At 49.0% G+C, this 19,928-nt stretch overlaps 1 protein-coding gene across 7 annotated transcripts in view; it reads left to right on the forward strand.

Moving 5' to 3' along the window:
- Positions 1-19,928, forward strand: part of ATP6V1C2 (ATPase H+ transporting V1 subunit C2) — a 54,481-nt gene that overhangs the window by 16,980 nt on the left and 17,573 nt on the right. For 5 of the 7 annotated variants that reach the window (XM_082671981.1, XM_082671983.1, XM_082671982.1 and 2 more), the window contains exons 4-5: positions 12,142-12,227; positions 19,099-19,193. In XM_082671981.1, coding sequence (XP_082528107.1) covers positions 12,142-12,227; positions 19,099-19,193 — 181 coding nt within the window. Of the gene's footprint in view, positions 1-12,141; positions 12,228-15,068; positions 15,161-19,098; positions 19,194-19,928 lie in introns of those variants that run through there. The other 2 variants (XM_082671986.1, XM_082671987.1) reach the window with 2 other exon arrangements.

The following is a 19,928-nucleotide window of genomic DNA, read 5'->3' on the forward strand; positions in this document are numbered from 1 at the left end:
CTGCCTAGGACAGCGACCCAGGGCAGGGCTTGGACAGATTTCTGGTAATTGTAAAATATAGTGGAGGTGGGAAAAAAGGGGGTAGAGCCATGGAACTCGGGGGGAGGTGGCGACATCCAGCATAAATGACCAAACCAGTCCTTGACATTCTCCACGCTGGGCCTCCACCCTTGGAGCCAAGAAAAAGGCCGAGACATTCTTTTATAAAATTGAGATATAATTCCACACCGCAGCATTCCTCCCCTTAATGTATAAACTTCACTCGTCTCTAGTATATTTACAGAGTAGCCCAGCCATTGCCACTACCTAATTCCAGAACGTCGCCATCATCCCCAAAGGGTGATTGGAACCCATTGCCGTCCCCTCCCAAGGAGCGCCACGCTGTCCTAGAGGCCTAGTTTTTGTCCTGGTCAGCTCCCAAGGAGCTGTGTGACCTCAGGCAAGTCCCCACCTCGCCTTGGCCCCTGCAGGCCCTTCCAGCTGTGACCCCATATGATGATTCTGGGTGGGCAAACTATGTTATGGTCATACTTCCATGGCTCTAAAGTAATGTTAAAGATATTTTAATGGCCGGGGTGGGGAGCTTGTTTCGTTTTATTTTTTAATGGTAATAAAACACAGATGATTCTACTATAATTAACACCCTAATTAGCATCTTAGCATAAATCTTTGTCTTCATTTTTGGTTACCTCCTAAAGTTGCACTTCCGAAAGTGAAATTACAGGTTCAAAGGATGTAGAAATATTTAAAGTTGCTTGTATGCATTGCTAAATTGTTTTCCAACAAGGTTGCGAGAACGTGCTCTTTCATCAGACCCTCATTGATTCAGTGCCTTTAAAAAACGTCGTTCACGTCCCTGGCAAAATGAAAATGACGTATGATTGTGTGAATGTGGATTTCTTGGGTCACCAGCACGAGCAAGTACACTTTTGGGTGTTCCTGAGTCACCTGTCATCCCATTTCGTGATCTGCCATTTCTGACCTTGACCCCTCCATCCCCTGGGAAGGCTGCGGGTGGTACCAGTCTGGCGGCACCCTTCACCTGTGAGCCCTGGGGCCCCTGCCGTTGGGCGTGGTGACCGGGCTGCTGGGTGGGTTGACTTTTGGCAAACTCTCCAGAACGTAGACCAATGTGTGCTGATGCTCAGGGTCTAACTGCCCGGTTATTCCTAAAAGACCCCAGAGCATTTCAGTACCACTTCAGAACAAGTAGCCTTCCTCTCCTCCACGTTCCACTAGGGGGCAAATTTTCTCTGGGAGTAGGTTGGCTTTTTTTAAAATTTTTTTTATTTTGGTGGTGGCATGTGGGATCTTAGTTCCCCAACCGGGGATCGAACCCGTGCCCCCTGCAGTGGAAGCGCAGAGTCCTAACCACTGGAGCGCCAGGGAAGTCCCGGCAGGTTGGCTTTTTGGAGAGGACCAAGAATTTCTATGCTGTGTTGTGGGCAAGTTGAGCTGCACAAAGCCAACTTGGCCAGAACCCGTTCTGTTCTGAGTGACGGTGGCAGGGGGCGGGGTGACTTAACTGAGTGGCATTCCTCTAAAGGTGGAAATATTTGTCTATTTCTGAAACTGAGTTTCTGAGAATCAAGGGCAGAATTCAAAGTAAGCTGTAAGTGGGGCCAGAGTCCCCAGAGCAGGGACCTCCCAGAGACCTCACTGGATCTTGTTTCTCTAAAAAGAAAGTCACTGAATTGCTCTCCTCACATTTTCCTGATGACTTTGCTGCGGGACATGTCCCTTGGCCGAGGAGGAAGCAGAGAGACAAAGGAGCGGGTGAGGTGCCTAGGGGCTCCTGAGTCACCAGAGGAGCCGTGGGGAGCAGGCTGCCTACCTGTGTGGAAGCTTCTGGACCTCACTGCTCAGGGCCGCCGTGTGGCTGCAGAGGGAGACTGGGCCTGTGGTGGCACCTTTACCTTGACTCTGAGGCCAGTTAGCGCTGAGGGAGGGGCTTGGGGTTTGGGTCCCCCATAGCGGGGCACGTCAATCCCAGGTGCGCTGCCAGCAGCTGGTGTGGAGGATGGAGACTGACTTTAGAGGCAGGGGTACAGGACTGGTACTAGCTGATGCTGCGGCCACCAGCAAAGGGCCAGGGGCGGGGGGAGTTTCTTGGCTTCCCTGAATCTGTTTCCTCAGCTCCTGGGGGCTTCTCCTTCTCTGTCCTGAGAATTCAGATGTATCTGTGCCAAGGGCCCTTCTGAGGACCGAGGGCAGCTCGCTAGATGGAGCCGCTGTTACCCTTGCTTAAGACCCTATGGAAACTCCCTCTTCCCTGCCTGTCACCTGTTGGCCCTCTCCCCCAGGCTTGGGGTCCTTTCAGAAAACCAGACCCACCTTAGTCTGCTCTGCCTGAATTACCCAGAAAACCCAGGGGAGGGGGGATGCCCTCTTTCATGTCCCGTACACTTGCACTCAGGAGCTCGGAACCTCGGAATAAAAGAGCCGTGCTCTCTTTATGAGAGAACTGGGTATAGGAGACCCAGCCCTTCCCACAGAGCAGGGCGAGAGGCGGGTGGGTACAGATCGCCCAGCCGAGGCGGAGCGCCCTGATGAAAGTGTGGCCCACAGGGATGCTTTGCTGTGCACAGTTTGGTGTGGAGACACCATTTAGGAAGCACCTCTGTGCTTGAGCCCTGGGGCAGGGGCACTCAGGTGAGTGGGGATCAGCCCACTTGCACCTAGTGCGGGGCAGGCTTCCTGCCCCGGCTGCTCCTTCCCCCGACAGACCTGGGACTGGAAAAGCCCTGAGGCCCTGCCCGCCAGACGGCCAGATGAGATTGCAGGAGGAGAGGCGGTAGACAGAGAGATCTCAGGAACACCTGCCTAGCTGTGCTCTTAGCTCTTGAGCCCTCATATACCCCAAGGCGCAGCAGGGATTCTGGGCCCCCTTGGAGCCCAGGGTGCAGAAATCAGCAGTGCTCAAGGTGCCCCAGAAGATTTGTAGAAAGGGAGGACAGGGTGTTTCTGTCACATACTCGGCCACAGGCATCTCCGTCTTTCCTGACTCTTATCCCTGCCATTCCAGGTCTCTGGATTCTGCCTGCTTAGCTCCTCCCTTCTCCGTTCCCTACCTGCCCCACCTCCCGCCTGGGTGATGCCTCCCCCCCCACCCCCATCTTACTCATTCTCCCCGTGGGGGCTCCCCAGATGACTGCCACGGTATCAGCAGTTAATTTGAAAGAAATCTTAATGGGCTGTGCCCAGGTAGATGCTTTTGACTTATTCCTTTATTAGCTTCTTGCTTTGTGTATTTGCAGGACCATTATTGGTCTTTTTATTATTAATACATAATCATGCTGGTTTTTTTAAGTCCGAATTCCAATTCTACAGTCCCACTCCCCAAAGGACACCATTTCCACAATTTATTTTGAATCTTTATAGACTTTTCTATACATAATACAAGTTTGAGTGTTTATGTCTTTTGCTTTTTACAAAAACGTGGTCTTAACTATAGATACTGTTTATTATTTGCCTTTTTTCCTTTTATTCCGTGATGTACAACCTTTCATGGCAGTCTGAGATACCTCCCTCATTGCTTTTTGTTTGTTAGTTTGTTTTTAGCTTTTTGGCCATGCGGCGTGGCATGCGGGATCTCAGTTCCCCAATCAGGGATCACACCCGCTCCCCCTGCAGTGGAAGTGCTGAGTCTTAATCAATGGACCGCCAGGGAAGTCCCTCTGCCTCATTGTTTTTTAGAGATTCCTTGGTGATCCATTATATCAGCTGGGTCCCCTATTGATAACATTGAGATGACTTCCTGTCTTCTGCAATTACAGACCATGACACAGCCCACATCCTTGTGTATACGTTTTTTTGCGCAGGAGCCAGCGTGTCAGAAGGGCCAATTCCTAGAAGTAGAATTGCTGGGCAAAAATATCTGTGTGTTAAAAACGTTTGATCGATATTCTGAAAATACTCTCTTGTAAAGCTGTTCATTTGACACGCTGTGTCAACGGGGCATGGGTATTCCCATTTCCTAGAGTACTTGCCAGTGCTGAAATTATAAATCTTTTTACTGTGCCCATCTGGTAAGTGAAAAATGCTTTATCCCAGCAAGTGAGGTTAAGCTTTTATCCTGATGTTTATGGGTGACTTTTTGTTGTTCTGCCAAGCATTTTACCAGGCCTCCTCACCATCAGTGTTGGCTGGTGATTTTGAGCCCTTTTCAGTGCTTGTTGGCCATTTGTATATCTCCTTTGGAGAAATGTCTGTTCAAGCCCTAGGCCCATTTTTGAATGAAGTTGTATGTTTTTATGTTGTGATTTTTAGGGATTCTCTATATATTCTGAATATTAATCCCTTATCAGATGGTTTGCAATTTTTTTCTCTCATGCTGTGAGATGCCTTTTTATCCTGTTGATAATGTTTTTGATGCACTGTTTAAAATTTTTCAAGTCCAACTTGTATTTTTTTTTCTTTTTTTGCCTGTGCTTTTGGTATCATATTGAAGAAATCATTTCCTAGTCCAATATCATTAAGTTTTTGCCTTGTGATTTACTCCAAGCATTTTATGGTTTCAGGTCTTACATTTAGGTCTTTGATCCATTTTGAGTTAATTTTTATATATGGTGTTAGGTAAGGGGTTAAATTAACTTCATTCTTTTACAGTTTTCCCAGCACTGTTTGTTGAAATAATTGTCCTTTCCTCATTGAATGCTGTTGGCCCCTTTGTGAAAAATCATTTGATCATATATGTGAGAGTTTATTTCTGGGGTCTCTATTCTATTCCATTGGTCTATATGTATGTCTATGCTAGTACCACACTGTTTTGATTACTGTAGATTTGTAGTAAGTTTTGAAATCAAGAAATATAAGTCTTTCAGCTTTATCTTTATTTCTTCAAATATTCTCTCTGCTCCTTTCTCTTATTTTTCTGGGACTACCACAATGCATATGTTGGTCTACTTGATGGTGTCCCACAGGTTCCTTAGGCTCTGTTCACTTTTCTTCTATCTTTTTATTTCTGTTCCTCAGACTCAATAATTTCCAATGTCCTGTCCTCAATTCACCGAGTCTTTCTTCTTCCTGCTCAAATCTGCCTTTGAATTCCTCCAGTGAATTTTTTATTTCAGTTATTGTACTTTCCAGCTCCAGAATTTCTTCTGGGTTTCTCCTTAGGTTTTCTATCTCTTTATTGATATTTCCAGTTTGCTCATACTTTGTTTTCTTAACTTTCTCTGCACCTTCTTTTAGTTCTTTGAGCATCTTTAAGACAATTGTTTTAAAGTCTTTGTCTAGTAGATCTGCCATCAGATCTTTTTCAGGGACAGTTTATGTTGATATATGTCTTTCCTTTGAATGGGCCCTGTTTTCCTGTTTCTTTGTATGTTTTGTGATTTCTTTTGTTGTTGTTGAGCCCTGGACATTTGAATCTAATAATGTGGTAACTCTGGAAATCAGATCCTCCACCTTCCCCAGGATTTGCTGGGTTTTGTTGTTTTTGCTTATTATTAAAAAAAAAAATTATTGTTGTAGTTTGTCTCTGTGCCAAGGACCAGCCTGAGGCGTAAACTTAAAGTCCCCTTAAGTCTTTTCTGAGGCTTTCCCTGGACATGCACAGCCATTTTCTAATTTCCCCCATGTGCACAGTTGTTTTTGAATGTCCTAGTCTTAATGTCCGGCTCCCAGAAATGGGAAAAAAAGAGAAAAGAAGGGAGGAAAAATGGGCACTGGCCCTTTAAATCCCTTGGGAGTCACTACAGCTAGAGGGAGGGGGGTTCGCAACAATGTGGGGAGGTGGCAGCAATGGCTGCCCACCTCTTCGTCTGTGCCTCTGTGATCAGAAGTAGCAGTCAGAGCAGATTCTCCACTGTTTGGAGGACAGGGTCCTTTGCCCACCCTGGCTCCTGCAAACTGTATCAGCTGCTCCAGGAACGCAGGGCTGCCTGCCATGGCTAGGGGTGGGGAGGGATGGCTGCTACTGTGCTAAGAGCTGAAACTGACCCAGATTGACTACAGTTTTATGGTTCAAGCTTCCACCCGACAGTTGCAAGCCTTCAATAGGCTCCAGACTCCAAAACAGTCACAGAACAGCAGATAGACTCTGCCAGTGCCACTGTTGTCTAGGTGGGCAGACAGGCTCCTGGTGCTTCTGACTCTACCATCGTCCTGGAATTCTCTCCCACTTATCACCGTTTTAACCATTCTTAAAATAGTTCGGTGGCATTAAGTACATTCACATTGTTGTGCAACCGTCACTGCCATTCATTTTCAGAACTCTTTCATCTTGCAAAACTGAAACTCTGCTAACCTATTTTACACTACACTAACTCCTTATTCCCTCCTCCTTCCAGCTCCTGGAAACCATCATTTTACTTAAGGTTTCTATGAATTTGACTCTAGGTACCTCATTTAAGTGTAATTATACAGTGTTTCTTTTTTTATTTCACTTAACATAATGACCTCAAGGTTCATCCATGTTGTATCAGGCAGCAGAATTTCCTTCCTTTTTAAGGCTGCATGATTATTCCACTATATGGGTAATACCACATTTTGTTTATCGATTCATCCACCAATGGGCACTTGGATTGCTTCAATCTTTTGGGTCTTGTAAATAACGCTGCTATGTTTATTTATTTTTATTCATTATTATTTATTTAATTATTATATTATTATTTATTTCGTTTCTTTTGTTTTCTACTTACAAAAGTAACATTATGTCTTAATTCAAGCATGACATTACAGAAGTACATAGAAAGGGAAAAGTGCTGTTCTTGTACCCACAAAGGTAACCAGTGTTAACAGTTTGGTGTCTTTTCTTTCAGGATTCTCGTTTAGGTGTATACTGACATATAATTTTTTAAAGTGGGATTATAGGGCTTCCCTGGTGGCGCAGTGGTTGAGAGTCCGCCTGCCGATGCAGGGGACACAGGTTCGTGACCCGGTCTGGGAGGATCCCGCATGCCGCGGGGCGGCTGGGCCCGTGAGCCATGGCTGCTGACCCTGCGCGTCTGGAGCCTGTGCTCCACAACGGGAGGCCACAGCAGTGAGAGGCCCGCGTACCACAAAAAAAAAAAAAAAAAAAAAAAAAGATAGTATCTGTTGGACTTCCCTGGCGGTCCAGTGGTTAAGACTCTGCACTTCCAATGCAGGGGGCACGGGTTCGATCCCTGGTAGGGAAACTAAGATCCCACATGCTGTGTGGCCAAAAAAAACAAAGATAGTATCTTGTAAAAAAATATTTTTTCTTTTCTTTGTTTTACCAATTTTTAAAAATTGAATGTTATTTTACAATGTTGTGTTAGTTTCAGGTGTACAGCAAAGTGATTCAGTTTTATATATATACATATACATATATATATTCTTTTTCAGATTCTTTTCCATTATAGGTTAATGTAATGGTGATTATAGGTTATTCAATAAGATATTGAATATAGTTCCCTGTGTTTTACAGTAGGTCCATGTTGTTTATCTATTTTATGTATAGTAGTAAGTGTATATTAATCCCAAATTCCTAATTTATATTTCCCCTCCCCCCCATTGTCCCCTTTGGTAACCGTAAGTTCATTTTCTATGTCTGAGAGTCGGTTTCTGTTTTGTAAATAAGTTCATTTGTATCATTTTTTTAGATTTCACATATAAGTCTTTCTCTCTCTGACTTACTTCACTTAATATGATAATCTCTAGGTCCATCCATGTTGCTGCAGAAGGCATTATTTCATTCTTTTTCATGGCTGAGTAATATTCCATTGTATATATGTACCACGTCTTCTTTATTCACTCATCTGTCGATGGACATTTGGGTTTGTTTCCATGTTTTGGCTATTATACACAGTGCTGCTATGAACACTGGGGTGAATGTATCTTTTCTAACTAGAGTTTTCTCTGGATATATGCCCAGGAGTGGGATTGCTAGATCATATGGTAACTCTATTTTTAGTTTTTTAAGGAACCTCCATACTGTTCTGCACAGTGGCTATATCAATTTACATTCCCACCAACAGTGTAGGAGGGTTCCTTTTTCTCCACACCCTCTCCGGCATTTATTATTTGTAGACTTTTTCATGATGGTCATTCTGACCAGTGTGAGGTGATACCTCGTTATAGTTTTGATTTGCAGTTTTCAAATAATTAGTGATATTGAGCATGTTTTCATGTGCCTGTTGGCCATCAAAAAATTTTTTTTATAAGGTAAAATGTACATACAGTGAAATGTGTGCATCTTGTACGAACAGGTTGATGGATTTTGTTGGGTGCCTCAGTGTAACCAAACCCCAATCAAGGTTGCACATCATCTGCGATTTGCTTTTTTAATTAAAAATATGATTTCTGTATCTTCCCTTGTGGGTTAGTATAAGCTTTTGTGTTAGAGGAGGGAGCCAGAGTTTAGTTTAGACAGGCACTGAAGAGCATGGCTTTGGAGTCATGTAGATCTGGGCTCAACTTCTGCTCTGACACTTATAACTCACTGTAGGGGGACTTTTAGCTCTTTAAGTCTTAATTTTTTCATCTTCAGAGTGGGGATGTTACCTAGCTCAAAAGAGCGTCTCAAGAATTGAGTCCCCAAAACACCTAAGAGCCCTTACAAATCGATGTTTTTTTAAAAAAAAATGACGAGAAACCAGTGAAAGATATGAACACTCTATTACCAGAAGAAGACAGCCATCGGTAGAGTCTAATAAACCTATCAAAAGATGTCCAGCCTCATGGATGATCAAACAGATGCAAGTCGGAGCACCAGTGAGATAGAACTTTTCAGCTCTCAGATTGGCAGGGATTAAAAAGATCCGTAATCCATCACTTTAGGAGGCAGGCGGTCTCATCCGTTGTTGGTGGGAGGGTACATTGGCTCTGTATACTTGGCGGATAATTTGGCCTTATCTGTTAGAACTGCAAGTGCTCACACCCTGTATTCCAGTAGTTACTCGTCTGCAATTTATCCTACATATGTGCCTGCACAAATGGGCAAAATATATGCTTTGCTGCAAAATCATTCAAAGCGTAAACAGCCCAAATGTTCAATCGGGAGAGTTAGTTATGATACAACCTTGCAACGAAATGCTATGCAGTCAATGAAAGGAATGAGGAAGCTCTACCGTGACGTGTAAAGGTTTTCACAATGAACTGTAAAGTGAGAAAAGTAAATTTAAAACAGCATCTAGACTCTTAGATTCCTTTCAATGAGAAAAATGTTCTGATTTTGTCATACCACAATTCACGGATGACTGTAGTTAATGATCACAGTAAGTCAGGGAATTTTTGTTACGTGTAACAAGCAGGTTTTCCAGCAATTAAGCTTCGTCAGACTGTGCTATTCTGAGATGTTCCGTGGTGGTGTACACACCTAGGGGCAGGTGCGCCTCCATGCTTGTTATAGTTAAACATTTCTTGGAGGCTAGAATTGGGAACAGCAAAGAGTCATTAACAGAATGACGAGGGAGTTCTGCTTTTAGGTCGATTAGGAAGGAAGCATGTGTGTTATTTAGGTGCTATGACATTCGTTTATTCATTCAGCAAACATTTCCTGAACAGCTGCTGTGCTTCAGGCATTGCCATTAGGGTTGCAGTTACTACTTCCTTCATGTAAATTACTCAGAATGTGACAGAGGATATGGTAATAAGAGACAGCAACCTGCATGTGTCGCTATAATGATGATAAAGAGGAGCGCTTGACAGCATTAGAAAGAAGCTCTCTGAGAGCAGGGGCTGCTCTGTGCATAGCATCTAGGTTCACAGCGCTCTAATCAGTGCTTGGCACACAGTTGATTAATGTCTGGAATTTGCTAAATGAATGAGTGAATGAGCGAATGAATTTATAGGGTCAGGGTTCTAACAAATAACAGAAGACATGCTCCAATTAGGATGATTTGAGAAAGGTCTATTCATAAAGGAGCGTGTAGTTGTATGAGGGCTGTTGAGAAGCACAGGGAATGGTACAGGAACCCAGGTAGACGCAGAGAGGTTGCCACACCCCTAGGCTATACGAGATGAGGGGAGATAGATTACTGGAACTGGGAGGGAACCAGATTTGTACCCCCTACCCCTGCCCTCACTGTCTCCTATCGAATCTACTGGGGAGCCAGAGGGCAGAGAGCCCAGGCGCCTCCATCAGGCTGCCGAGAGCTCATCTGAAGGTACCTACCACAAGCTCCCGGGGGCCTGGTTCTTGACATGCATTGCACCAAACTCTGTGAGATGAGGAACATCACCCGCATTTTGCCAAGGAAACAGAATGAGATTAGCTAGGTAACTTGCCCCGTTGTCATTAGTAAGATGCAGAACTGCTATCCTCAGAAATGCCAACACATTTGTGGAGATTTGAGCCCAGGTGGCCTAGAGCCTTGGGGTCCACAGACAAACTGGGTAGTTGGGAGGCAAATTACTCCTCTGGGCCACAGTCTCCCATCTGTAAAATGGGATGATAATCATCACAAAAATTCGAGAATTTTTGTGATGATTCGATAACAGTGATAGAGGACTTGGTAAACAAAAGAGGACCTCAACTTAATATAAACTGTGGAAGTGTTAAGTATTTGGAAGTATGCCAGAATTCAAAGCACGTGTTTCCTTTTGGGTGGGAGAGTGTGGTTGTTCATTTTTTTAAAAAATTAATTAAATAATTAATTATATTTATTCTTGGCTGCATTGGGTCTTTGTTGCTGTGCGTGGGCTTTCTCTAGTTGCGGCGAGCGGGGGCTACTGTTCATTGCAGTGCTCGGGCTTCTCATTGCGGTGACTTCTCTTGTTGCGGAGCATGGGCTCTAGGCACGCGGGCTTCAGTAGTTGTGGCACGTGGGCTCAGTAGTTGTGGCTCGCAGGCTCTAGAGCACAGGCTCAGTAGTTGTAGCGCATGGGCTCAGTAGTTGTGGTGCATGGGCTCAGTTGCTCCGCGGCATGTGGGATCTTCCTGGACCAGGGCTCGAACCTGTGCCCCTGCATTGGCAGGCAGATTCCCAACCACTGCACCACCAGGAAAGCCCCTTCATTTTTTGTTAATTACTTTATACTTGTATTTTTCAGTTTATGGTCACGAACATACATAAGTTAGATGCGAAAACAAGTTGCTCTCCCTGCCTACTCTGTCATTTTTTCCTTCCCTCTCTCCGTCTTTCCCTCTCTCCCTCTCTTTCTTTAATCTGGGGCCTTTCAGTGCCCTCTGCCTCAGTTTTCTGTGTCGGGCCCTAGGCCCTTGGGCTCCACTCTGAGTGGCCACATGGCCAGTGTCTGCATCAGCAGAAAACCGTGTTCTCCATTTGGAATTCAGTGACCTCATCCTCCTGCCTGCAAACACCTGCTCCCTCCTGGGAGCCAGGAGAATGAGTAGAGAGGGCCTGAGGCAAAGATGTAGATCATCAGAGCTTTTAGACTTTGATCCTGGTTGGCCTGCTGCCAGCTGGACTTCTAACTGATGGGCCTCCAGGAGTGGACACTCTTTGCCACCAGACACTCTTGCCTGACTAGTTCTATTAATATTTATAACAATCCCGCAAAATGGGTATCATCCCATTTTACAGAGAAGAGAACTGAGGCTCAAAGAGATTAAATGAATTTGGCCAGAGTCATACCTTTGGCAGAGCCACAGTGAACTTGAGCCCTTCTGCCTCCAAGTCTCATACCTTCCTTTCCTTTCTCGTACTTTCTGGAGCCTTCAGTATGTTTTCTGAAGACTTAGAAAGTTTTAATTTTCTAATTATAAAAGCAATACTGGATTAGAATAGAAAATATGTAAAGTAGGAAGAGCATTTTCACATAGCTGCAGCCATACTGTGTGTATAAGTCTGTATCTTGTTTTCTTTCCATGTAACATTATAATGCACGCCTTGTTCCACGGTATTAGAAATTCCTTGTAAACCTATTTTCAGTGGCTGCTAATAACCCCTCAGCTGGGTATACCGTCCTTCACTTAAACAATCCGCTATTGTCAGACCTTCCAGCGGCTCCCAGTTTTTCGCTGTCAGCAACGTTACTGCGAAGAACATCTTTTTATTCAGAAAGCTTTTTCTGTTTGTCCTGTTTCCTTAAGATAGTTTCCCAGAAGTGGAAACACTGGTTTAAATACTGGTTAGCATTTTACGTCTCTTCATGCATATTGCTGGGTTGTTCTCCCAAAGGGTGACTCTGGTCCTTTTCCTGCCAGCAGAGTGTGAGAGTATGCTGAGGGCAGTTCCCTACTCTAACTGGCTTTTTGTTCTTTCCCCAAAGCCTCATAAAGAGAATGGCCCAGAGTGTGGTGGAAGTGATGGAGGATGCAAAGGGGAAGGTCCAGGAGAACCTCCTGGCCAATGGAGGTAGGTTCCTGAAGTGCGTTTATGACGGTGCTTTCCCAGCCCATTTTGGTCCATCAGTGGCCTCACATGTGACCACACAGTAGCGGCTGAAATGATGCAGGTACCACGGAGGCTCTAGACTGACACATCGGCACCGCTGTTTGGAAGACGTGCCCCTTTACAAGCTTATAATCCTGCTGTCTCATTTCTAAAGCATCTGGCATTTCTTACCTGTAGCTGAACTCCTCAGTGAAATTTGAAATGAAAATGGGTTCAATGAGGTTTAATGGTTGGTTGGCTCACCCACCTTGTCTATCAGCCCCCACTTTATCCCGCATGGAGTATTCCGTCCCCACCCCCCAACCCATTTATCCCTTTCCCCAAACGAGGCTGAAAAATGCCTCCATTGCTGGGAATGCCTCAGACTGAATTCTTTAGTTGTGCCCAGTAGGCGGAGGAGAGATGGACCAAAAACACTTTGGGTAGCATGTTTGCCTTTGGCGTTCTGTCTCCCCTATGCAAACAGGATAAATCTTTAGATTCCAAGGATGTTTTGGTCCATGAATTAGTGTACAAACAATTTGAGTGCACTTAAAACGTGCAAGACAAAAGCTTTGAGGCTTTGGAAACCTTAGAATTAGGTGTTTCAGCATCTGTAGAGATAATTAGACCTATGACTCTATGCATAAGTATACTGAAAATGAGAACATATATTCTATATTTAATATTTATTTATATCATTTATTACATATAAATTAAAGTCTTTTCCCTTCGGCGAACATTTCTTTTTTGTGGCCGCCGTGTGGCATGTGGGGTCTTAACTCCCTGACCAGAGATCGAACTCGTGCCCCCTGCAGTGGAAGCGTGGAGTCCTAACCACTGAACCGCCAGGGAATTCCCTCCTGGGAACACTCGAAAGCTTTTTCTTTGCTTGTTTTAACTGATACATGGAAATGTTCGTACTCCCAAATCTGAACTTAGTTTTGTATGTTAATGCAGTCTAATAACTCCACCTTATTACGTTGCAGGTTTGAAGGAGAAAATGAAATGTTTAAAGAGTAGGTTGTGCGTTGTTTGTTGTGTGTGTGCTCAGTGTGCCACCCGCATGTCCCCCGGAAGGTGGAATCTCAGTCTGGTTGTAGGGATACAGTGATCAGGTGACGATGGATTTCTCAAGTGACAATCTCGTAGCGTGGTCACGATATCCATATAACACAGATAGCAACTGTTTTTTCCCTCCCCGCTCTTCCTTGCATCTCCCTTCCCTCGAGGGAGGCAAGGCATGCAGCACTGCATGCCTCCTGGCGTGGTGAATGCCTTGACCCTGGAGTTCAAGATCAACTTGGGCATCTTTTGGCTTGCGGTTCGCTTCTTGCCGTGATGGCTGTCCCTAGCGTCCTCCTGCCTGTTCTTGGGGGCTGGCTCATACAGGGAGCCCTCTTCTCTCAGGCCCCTCCTGGGAGAGTCCCTGTGCTTAAACAGGCCATTTCTGGTTTCCCTGTTCGAAGGTGTCGTTTGCTTTGGTTTTTCTCCAGCCTGCTCAGACTGGTGGAATTGAAGCCAGCAGATCCTCTTAGGACAAATACAAATCTTTACAGATTAGAAGTCACCAAAATGCCTTCCCAAATGCAATCTGATAGTTACACTGAGATTTCTTGCCGAGGCTAATCAAAAAAAATTATTTTGTTCAATTGATGAACTGGTCTTACTTCCCAGCAGGTAACTCATAGGGCCCTAGACTGAAGCGTGGACTTAGGGCCTAGAGCTATTTTTCTACATAAAAACCTGGTCCTGAGGATTCTAGGATTTTAGCTCACATTACGATAATGATCAAAATGCTTACATTCTATTCAAAATCCACGTCAATTAAAATTAGATGTTATTGTTACATCGTATCCATTCCCAGTCCAAATGGCACGACTCTAAGAGCCGCTGCTTCTCCTCTCAGGAGGTGGGAATTCAGCTTCATTTGTTCGTATGTGTTGCATTATCTCTAGGCCGCCTGGGAGTTGGGTGCCCACAACTTCCAGCTGGTCCCGTACCCCAGCCCTGTGCAAACAAAGGTCAAGGACGCTAGGGCAGAGCTCATGGCCGGCTGCTGAACATTGCTCATGCACGTGTAGTAAAGGCTCTGAAAAGTACTGCAGTCAAGAGACCTTTGGGACAGCTTGTCTCAGGCTTTCCTGATATTATCCGGATGGGGAAGTATTTTTCTTCTGCAGAGCACCCAGGGAACTAGTGATTGAGAGAATTCACTGGAGAAACACAGTGTTGCCCCCAGCAGGTGGGATTTTAATCTGATGTCCCTGAGGGTACACCCAAGTCTTCTGGACTGTGTTTGCTGGAGGGCCAGCAGTACTGGCCTTGGGACAGTCAGGCTTGGTCCTTTGTGACCTTGGCAGGTCACCTCCCTGGGTCTTGGTTTTCTCACCTGTCAATGGACTTAATCCCTTTACGGCTCTCTGCTCTGCCCGGGCACCCTTTGTTTTTGTTGGTTCTCTGCCTCTCGCTGTGCTTGGAGCGTGGAATGATTGCAGCAGAGGCTGAGCGCGCAGTCAGAACCATCTGAAGGCCCGTCTGGCTGCCCGGGCAGCAGACCGCCGCCTGTGTGGTCACAGGTCCTTCTTTCTGCCGCTGCCGGGAAGGCCTTGTTTTGGTTCTTAGATGACATCATTGTTGCTCAAGGGCAGCCGCCTGTGTACAGCGTGTTTTGATTCAAAGTGAGCCTGCCCGGGCCGTGGTCTGACCTCACAGGCCCTTGATCCAAGGCCCATACTGCTCCCTCGAGACCAGGCTTCCGGACTTCAGCTGGGGAGAGGGGAGGGGACGGGAGCCTGTCATTTCCGGGGCAGGCGGAGCGGAGGCTGCAGTCCTGGCAGCACAGGAGGGCCCAGGGCTGCCGCTTTCTAAGGCTGAGGGCGTCCTCAGGCAGAGGGGACAAGGCCCTTGGATGCGTGAGCTGGGGCTGCGGGGAGGGGGCAGTGTCTGGAGCTGGGGCTGCGGGGAGGGGGTGGTGTCTGGAGCCGGGGCTGCGGGGAGGGGGCGGTGTCTGGAACTGGGGCTGCGGGGAGGGAGCAGTGTCTGGAGCTGGGGCTGGTGCTTTCTTTCCACCTGGAAGAGGAGGTGGAAGAACTCACAGTCACGAACCAGAGGTTTCTGGAGGCTTCTGTCAGGAGACCTTCACCGTCTCCTCGTCTCACTTATCGGACACGCGTGCCTGGCCGTCGAGTACCAGGCAGTGTGCTGGGTGCCGGGCATCCAGCGATGACTGTCCTCCAGGAGCTCGCGGCCTGGGGACCAGACCCACAGTGCCTGACGTGCTGTGATGGAAACCAAGTACTTAGGAGCCTCCACGAGGACGGGGGCTGAGTCCTAAAGGAGTCACAGGCATTCTAGTAGAAAAGAGGGACGCGTTCTCTTTGGTTTGAGCGCCGTAAAAGCCTGGAGTTTGTGAAAATGCATGGACACGAGACCTTGTCTGAAATGTACCTCTTCTAAGCAACCTGGATAGTGTTAGTACAACAATCAGGGTTAATAGGCAGATTCTCATACGAAGCGCTTGCTCCCTGCTGGGCACTGTCACAGGCTCTGGGGACACAGAGATGATCACCTGCCCTCAAGGAGGCTGAAAGAGCAAGGGAAGCAAGGGTGATCGTGCAGCGTCGTTAGTGTGATGAGGCAGGCATCCCGGGCTCAGGCCAGCAGGGGGAGGGAGGGCTGGGCAGGCTTGCAGGAGTTGGTCTCCAGCCTGATGTTTAGGACAAGAGCAGCAGTGAGAGAGAGAGTGAGGAGTCGGGGGTGGCTTAGCTTGGGTGGTGGTGTGCCCAGGGGTCTGGGGTGGGCAGAGGCAGGAGTCTCTAGAGCACATACCTGCCTGGCACCTGCCTAGGGCGGGCTGTTCCCTGCCCTGTGTGGTGGGCGATGGCTCCCACCGGGCAGCATGTGACCGCATGGGAGGTGTGTGACCGTCGTGCTTGCCCAGGGCCTGGCCCACAGTAGGGTCCAGTAGCAGGATCGGGTGACTGCTGGCACACGAGGAGTCCTTTGCGACCGTCAGTTCTGCCTCTGACTGCGCCCCTGCCATCATGCAGACCTCAATGCAGCTCCTCCGAGGCCTGGATCCTTCCTACACAGTCATTTCCCTGCCCTAGTGTAGCAATCTCCAAATCCATGTTAATAACCAAATTAATACCAAAATCTGCATTAGCTCGGGCTGCCGTATCAAAGTACTGCAGACCAGAGGCTTAATCCACAGATGTTTATGTCTCACAGCTCTGGAGGCTGGAAATTCAAGATCAAGGTGATGGAGGATGTGGTTCCTGGTGAGAACCTGCTCCCTTCCCTGTATGTTCACACGGCCCTTGCTTGGTGGGAGCACGGGGGGCGTGGGGGCTCTTTGGTTTCTCCTCATAAGGGCACTAGTCCACTTGGGTCAGGGCCCCACCCTTGGTGCCTCAGAGGCCCTCTTGTCAATCCCAACACCGTTGGAATCTGAAGGACCCTCTAAATCAGGAGACCAGAGGTATCGGAGTGTGGTTCTTGCGGAGGTGCCGACAACGGCAGCTTCCCTGTCCCCCAAGAGTGTGGCCGCTCCTGCCTGAGGCCGGGGCGGAGAAGGGGCGTGGTCCTCCCTGGCCTCCGCGTTCCTTGTCTCCTTTTCTGGTGGACGTTACACGACTTACTCTGTGCCAGAGTTTCCTCATCTCTGAAATGGAGATAATAATAACATTGAACAGGGTTGAAGGGTAAATGAACTGAAGTAACGCATGCGTCCCGGCCACAGTAAAGCACCAGCCAGCGTCAGCTACTGGAATGGTCACCACCAGCGTCGTCATCCTGCTGACCTCCCTCCCACAGCCTGCTTCCCTCCTCCAAGCCCCACTTCATTTCCATCTGCCGTGAGGGAACTTAACTGACCCGAATATCCCACTTAACTCGTCCCAAGCGGAGCCCGTCTCCGCTCGCCTCTGCTCCATCCCAGGCTGCCGCCTCCCCGCTGCCTGGCTGAGTGAGCATCCCCTCCTTTCACCTAGTCACCCAACTTGGAAACCCAGGTGTACCCCGAGCCTCCTTCGTGCCCCAGGGGTAATTGTCCCTGCGTGCCGTTGTTGGCCCCCTGCCTCTACTCCCCGGGCATGGGCCCCTCTTAGCTTTCCCTTCTGTCTCCCTCACAGCCCCAGAGAAGGCTCCTCAGAGCACCAATGTCCTCCCCCCCCCCCCCCCCCGGCTATGTCCTGACCTCTTGGTGACCTTTCCGGAGTGCTGTTGAGGTTGGAGTGACGCGTGTCCCACTCCTGGCATGTGCGAGGGGCTCAGGAGGTGGCCCTGGTGTGTGTATCGCCACGGGAGAAGGTGCAGACGTGACTTTCCTGACCCTCCCTGGCCTTCTTGTTCCCCCTCCGTCCAGACGCCCCGCTCCATCAGCGTGACCCAGGGAGTCCTCATGCCCCGCATGTGACGCTCCAGTCCACCCTGCCTGATGCCCGGCGTCCTCCTTCACTGGCCACGTGGCAAACTCTGTCCCATTCCGTCCCTGCGTGAATACGGGGTCCCCACGAAGCCCTTGGAGTGCCCCCCAGGACAGGAGGCAGGTGTGGGCTCTCCCCCTCCTTCCTCAGCCCCTGCCAGCCATGTGTACACTGCTCACTGTGGTGTCATGTTTGACTCGTGTCCCGAGCAAACAGGGAGCCCCTCGAAGGCGAGGGGGCTACGGTCTGCCGTCCCCAGCACAGTAGTGAGCTGGCCTTCAGTCGCGGTGACTGAATGTTGAGGGAGCGGTGACCAGTCCCTTTTCACCTGCGTGAAGGGCCGGCGTCCACATAACCTGGGGTGAGAACCCAGGTTAGCAAGGCCCATCTTGCTGGGGTTCATGGAATTCTGGGGGCCCCCGTAGCGCATCCTACACTGAAGGGGTAATGGACCGGGGTGTAGCCTGCAGCTGGCCCCCGGGTCGCATCCTTTCAATGTGCCTAGAGCTCACCTGAGGAGAGAGGGCCCTCGGGAGGTGTGCGGACACCCCTTCGCGCACCCACTTCTCAGGTCAGGAGGCTGAGGTGCAAAGAGGTTTGGTTACTAACACGCCCCAGGGCCCCAAGGCGCCGCTGCCTGACTTCCCAGCCCCTTCCTCCACCCGCGGCCGGTTAGAGACAGTCACAAACACCCTGAGCACACAGGTTTGGGCTTGCTTTCGGAGAAAGTAAGAGAGAAAAGAAAATTTGAAAAAACACTGATGTGTTCCACTCACTATGCACTTTTATATAAAGAACATACCCTGACAAATGCACGTCTGTACCAGGTGGTAAAAACCACCTTCACTAACTCCAGTATTTCGCTAATGTTGAAAATGCCTGTGTTGAAATAGACGCGTGTGAGGACCTGGCCCATGTCTAGCGCTGGGACGTGGGAGAGGCAGGGAGATGGTCATCTGCTGGGCAGGTGGCACCCATGGTGGCTGTGGGGTCTTGGGGGTTGGCTAGGGGCTCTCTGGGGTACCTTGAACTGACAACTCAGCTGGGAGTGTGGTCGAACCAACTGGAAAAGGCAGGGGATTCATCTGGTGCCGCAGAACATCTCCGACTCCGTGGCCACCCCCTGGGAGGGCAGGGCTTCCCACGCGCGGGGCTCTGGGGCAGCGTCTGAGTTGGAGCTTGGGCGCAGGAGCGCACCTCTACAGCATCCTGAGGGTGGGGCTACCCGTGGTCCTGGCTGATGCTTGGCCTGGCCCTCTGCTCCCGTGGGGAGCGTCTGCTCTCCCAGAGGGGGAGGGCGCCCTGGGTCTGTCCTTCCGTTTCTCTCATCGCTTCCTCGGTTTCAGTGGGGATGCTTGGCCTGCCTGCGTCTCAGGAGAGACAGGGAGTCCACTATCCGGTGCAATGTGTTTATGTTCTTCCAGCGGACTTAACGTCCTTTGTGACCCACTTCGAATGGGACATGGCCAAGTACCCTGCAAAGCAGCCGCTGGTGAGCATAGCAGACACTCTGGCAAAGGTAAGAGAAGGGCCTTCTCTTGGGGGACGTCACACTGCTGTGACCGGCGTCACCGACCATCTGGGGTGAAGCTGCACGGCGTTTGCACCCTAGCGAAGCGAGGAGGGACTTTCCGGAGGCGGGAGGCTGGGTGGGTCCTCGCCCTGCCCAGTGGCCCTGGGTGGGGTCCCTTCCCGTCTGGCTCCCGCCAGCCCTGACTGGGCCCTGAGCTGTGGCCTTCCGTGCGCTGGGCGAGGTCAGACACCTTTGGGTTTCAGGGCAGCCCTGGAGACGGCTTGGTGACCACCTGTCCTCCCTACACCTCTTCCAGATCTGCCACCGGGCAGGGTGGCTTCGTCTTACAGGACACTGCCCTCGACGGGTGCTCTGAGCCCCTGGTGTTCTGACCCCAGACCCCGGCGCCTGTTCACTGCGCTCCCCTTTGAAAGGTGCTGTTGGAGAAGTCAGTCCCACCCTGACTCTCCCGACCCCGACGGCCATTGTTCACTTAACAAAAACGATCTGCTTCCGTGGAGAGTTTGGCTTAAGAGCCCTAACTCCCGGGAGGCATCTCCCGGGGTCCCACCCCTAGTGACAGTGGGGAGGCCGGTGGGTGCTGCCCTCATGATTTCACTGTCTCGGTGAGCGGGGGGCCTCCAGCTTCTGCTGCGTTAATAAGAGCACCAAGGCGGAGCCCTCTGGGGACATCGCGGGTGTCTTGCAGCGTGTTGACTCCCGTTGGTCTCCCTGAGGGTG

The sequence above is a fragment of the Grampus griseus genome, assembly GCF_964374135.1.
Source record: "Grampus griseus genome assembly, chromosome: 15".
Classification (NCBI taxonomy): Eukaryota; Metazoa; Chordata; class Mammalia; order Artiodactyla; family Delphinidae; genus Grampus; species Grampus griseus.